The sequence below is a fragment of the Lagopus leucura genome, unplaced genomic scaffold (assembly GCF_019238085.1).
Source record: "Lagopus leucura isolate 7727_CA_CO unplaced genomic scaffold, USGS_WTPT01 223-0_obj-0_obj, whole genome shotgun sequence".
Lineage (NCBI taxonomy): Eukaryota > Metazoa > Chordata > Aves > Galliformes > Phasianidae > Lagopus > Lagopus leucura.
Genome location: NW_024968359.1, coordinates 23,920 through 26,653, shown reverse-complemented (window position 1 = coordinate 26,653; position 2,734 = coordinate 23,920). Strand labels below are relative to the sequence as shown.

Genomic DNA, 2,734 nt, shown 5'->3' with positions numbered 1-2,734 from the left:
ACCTGGTGCCCAGTGCCCCATATCCCCAACCTGGTGCCCAGTGCCCAGCGCGTGGCACCCAGTGCCCCGTTCCCTACACCCAGTGCCCAGTAACTGCTGCCTAATTCCCAGTGCTTGGCCCCCAGGACGTGCTGCCCTGCAGGATGCCCATCCCACACCCACCCCGCTGCCGTCCCCACGCTTCCAGTTCCACCCCAGTGCCAGCACTGCTGCCGGTCCAGTTCAGCCGCTGAGCCTCAGTGATGTGAGGATGTTTCTTGCTCTCCACTCTGCCTTTGAGGAGTGAAATTCGGGGATGGGAGCAGCATGAGGAAAGGCCACTGTTATTCCTGGAAGCTGTCGAGGGTGTCTCACTGATTTCCGCAGTTTTTAGCCCATTTTTGGGGGTGGATGTGCTTTGAATTTGTAAGGATTTAAGGCCGTTGCCCTGGCCAGCGCTGCCTGGCTTTGCCGCGGCTGTCACTGAGCCTTGAAGAGCTGTTTCCTCCCGATTGCCCGGCGAGCTGGGAAGAATGGCAGAAAATAAACCGGGCGGAATAAAACCCTTTAAGTATCTGGAAAAGTGTGGCTCATGAGACAAAAGGCTCCTCTGTTCCGCGCTTGGCACCGCTCCGCGGAAGGTCACCGCGCAGCCCGACCGTGGCCAACAGCTCCGTTTGAGGGATCCCTTCCCCCTCCCCTCTGTGCTCATTGACACTCAGAGCTGCGGGGGTTTCTTTCAGGGCTGACATTAAACGACGTTTGGGGTTTTCTGGGGGTTCTTCCGAAGTCTCGTGGCGCAGTAATTCCCTCTTTGATGTTGGCGGAAGAGAAACGCGCCGCGCTGCCTCCATTTGGTCCCATCTCCAGAAGGGAGCAGAATCTGTGCTGCTGTTCTGATATATTATCCATCATTCCTTACGTGGTCATTGAAATCTGTGTTTTCTTCATCCCCTCTGACCATCCCAGGGCCGAAAGGGGAACCGTTGGCTTTGTTTCCTTCCTTGCTTTGCTTTATGAGTGGTGATGCTGGCTCTGTCACTTAAATAATGACAGATCCCAAGGCGTAAAACTGGATAAATAGCACAAAAATGCTGAAAATCATCCTGGCAAGAGAGGTGCTGCCTATGTAAGGTCACATTTCCCTTCCAGGTGAAAGCAATCATTGCAAAGCTTTTTTTCCCCACTCATATCCTTAAAAAAAAAACAACCCGTGGCTTAGCATCACCGCTTTGATTTGACACCAACGTTCAGATTTATGGATCACCCCTGGTTTGAGGCATGGAAGGTGCCAGAATCGTTGGTGTTTTTGTGAGTTTTGTTACCATAATGCTAAAAGCCATCGTTTTCCGTAGAGCGGCAGCGATCCGAAGTTCAGTGTCAGCGTGGTTGAGGTGTCCAAGGGGTTGGATTCCAATGGGACTCCCATAGGGGGGGTACACACCGTGTCCGTGTTCCCATATGGAAATCAGTGCTGTGTTTGACTCAGAAGCATCAATATTAAAGAAAAAAAAACAATAACAAACGGATTAATTTCAATATCAAAGATTGTAAAGTAGACCAAGAGCCATCCATGAAACTTAGTGGCCTTCCAGATAACGCCAAGGGTGTCCCAACAGAGAGAATCATTGATGTCGGTACCAACATCATATTTCCTTCCGGAGAACGTTGCAATTCCTTCTGGAAAATGCTGCAAATCCTGCTGGATTTCTTATTTCTTCTCTTTCTTTGCTTCAGCGGCCTCTCGGTGCTGTTGCGAGTCAAGTACAAGCTACGACGGCACCAAAAAAACAACACCACCATTCCCAAGATGTTCCAGGACGTCGTCCGCCGGCACCCCGACAAAGTGGCCCTGATTTACGAGGCCACGGGTGAGAAGTGGACCTTCCGGTGGCTGGACGAGTATTCCAACGCCGTGGCCAATTTCTTCTACCAGCAAGGCTTCCGCCTCGGGGACGTCATTGCCATCTTCATGGAGAGCCGCCCCGAGTTCGTCGGCCTCTGGTTGGGGATGGCGAAAGTCGGCATCGAAGCGGCCCTCATTAATTTCAACCTGCGCTTGGATTCGCTGGTTTACTGCATAACGACGTCAGGAGCCAAAGCGGTGATTTTTGGAGGGGAGCTGTCCTCAGGTGGGGCGCCTGGGTGATCGTAGAGTCATGGAGGGGGTGGGGATGGAAGGGACCTCCATATTGTAGAACCATGGAGTGGTTGGGTTGGAAGGGTCCTTGAAGATGATAGAGCCATGGAATGGGTTGGAGGGGTCCTTAAAGATCATAGAACTGTAGAATGGTTGGGGTGGAAGGGTCCTTGAAGATGATAGAGCCATGGAATGGGTTGGAGGGGTCCTTAAAGATCAGAGAACTGTAGAATGGTTGGGGTGGAAGGGTCCTTGAAGATCATAGAGCCATGGAATGGGTTGGAGGGGTCCTTAAAGATCATAGAACCATGGAATGGTTGGGGTGGAAGGGTCCTTGAAGATCATAGAGCCATGGAATGGGTTGGAAGGGTCCTTGAAGATCATAGCACTATAGAATATTAGGGTTGGAAGGGTCTTTGAAGATCATAGAGCCATGGGATGGGTTGGAAGGGTCCTTAAATATCACAGAACTGTAGAATGGTTGGGTTGGAAGGCTCCTTAGGATCATAGAGCCATGGAATGGGTTGGAAGTGTCCTTAAAGTTCAAAGAACCATGGAGTGGTTGGGTTGGAAGGGTCCTTGAAGATGATAGAGCCATGGAATGGGTTGGAGGGG

At 51.4% G+C, this 2,734-nt stretch overlaps 1 protein-coding gene across 1 annotated transcript in view; it reads left to right on the top strand.

Moving 5' to 3' along the window:
* Positions 1–2,734, top strand: part of SLC27A1 (solute carrier family 27 member 1) — a 10,912-nt gene that overhangs the window by 1,484 nt on the left and 6,694 nt on the right. The window contains exon 3 of the mRNA XM_042894477.1: positions 1,717–2,111. Within this exon, the coding sequence (XP_042750411.1) occupies positions 1,717–2,111 (395 nt within the window). The remainder of the gene's footprint in view (positions 1–1,716; positions 2,112–2,734) is intronic.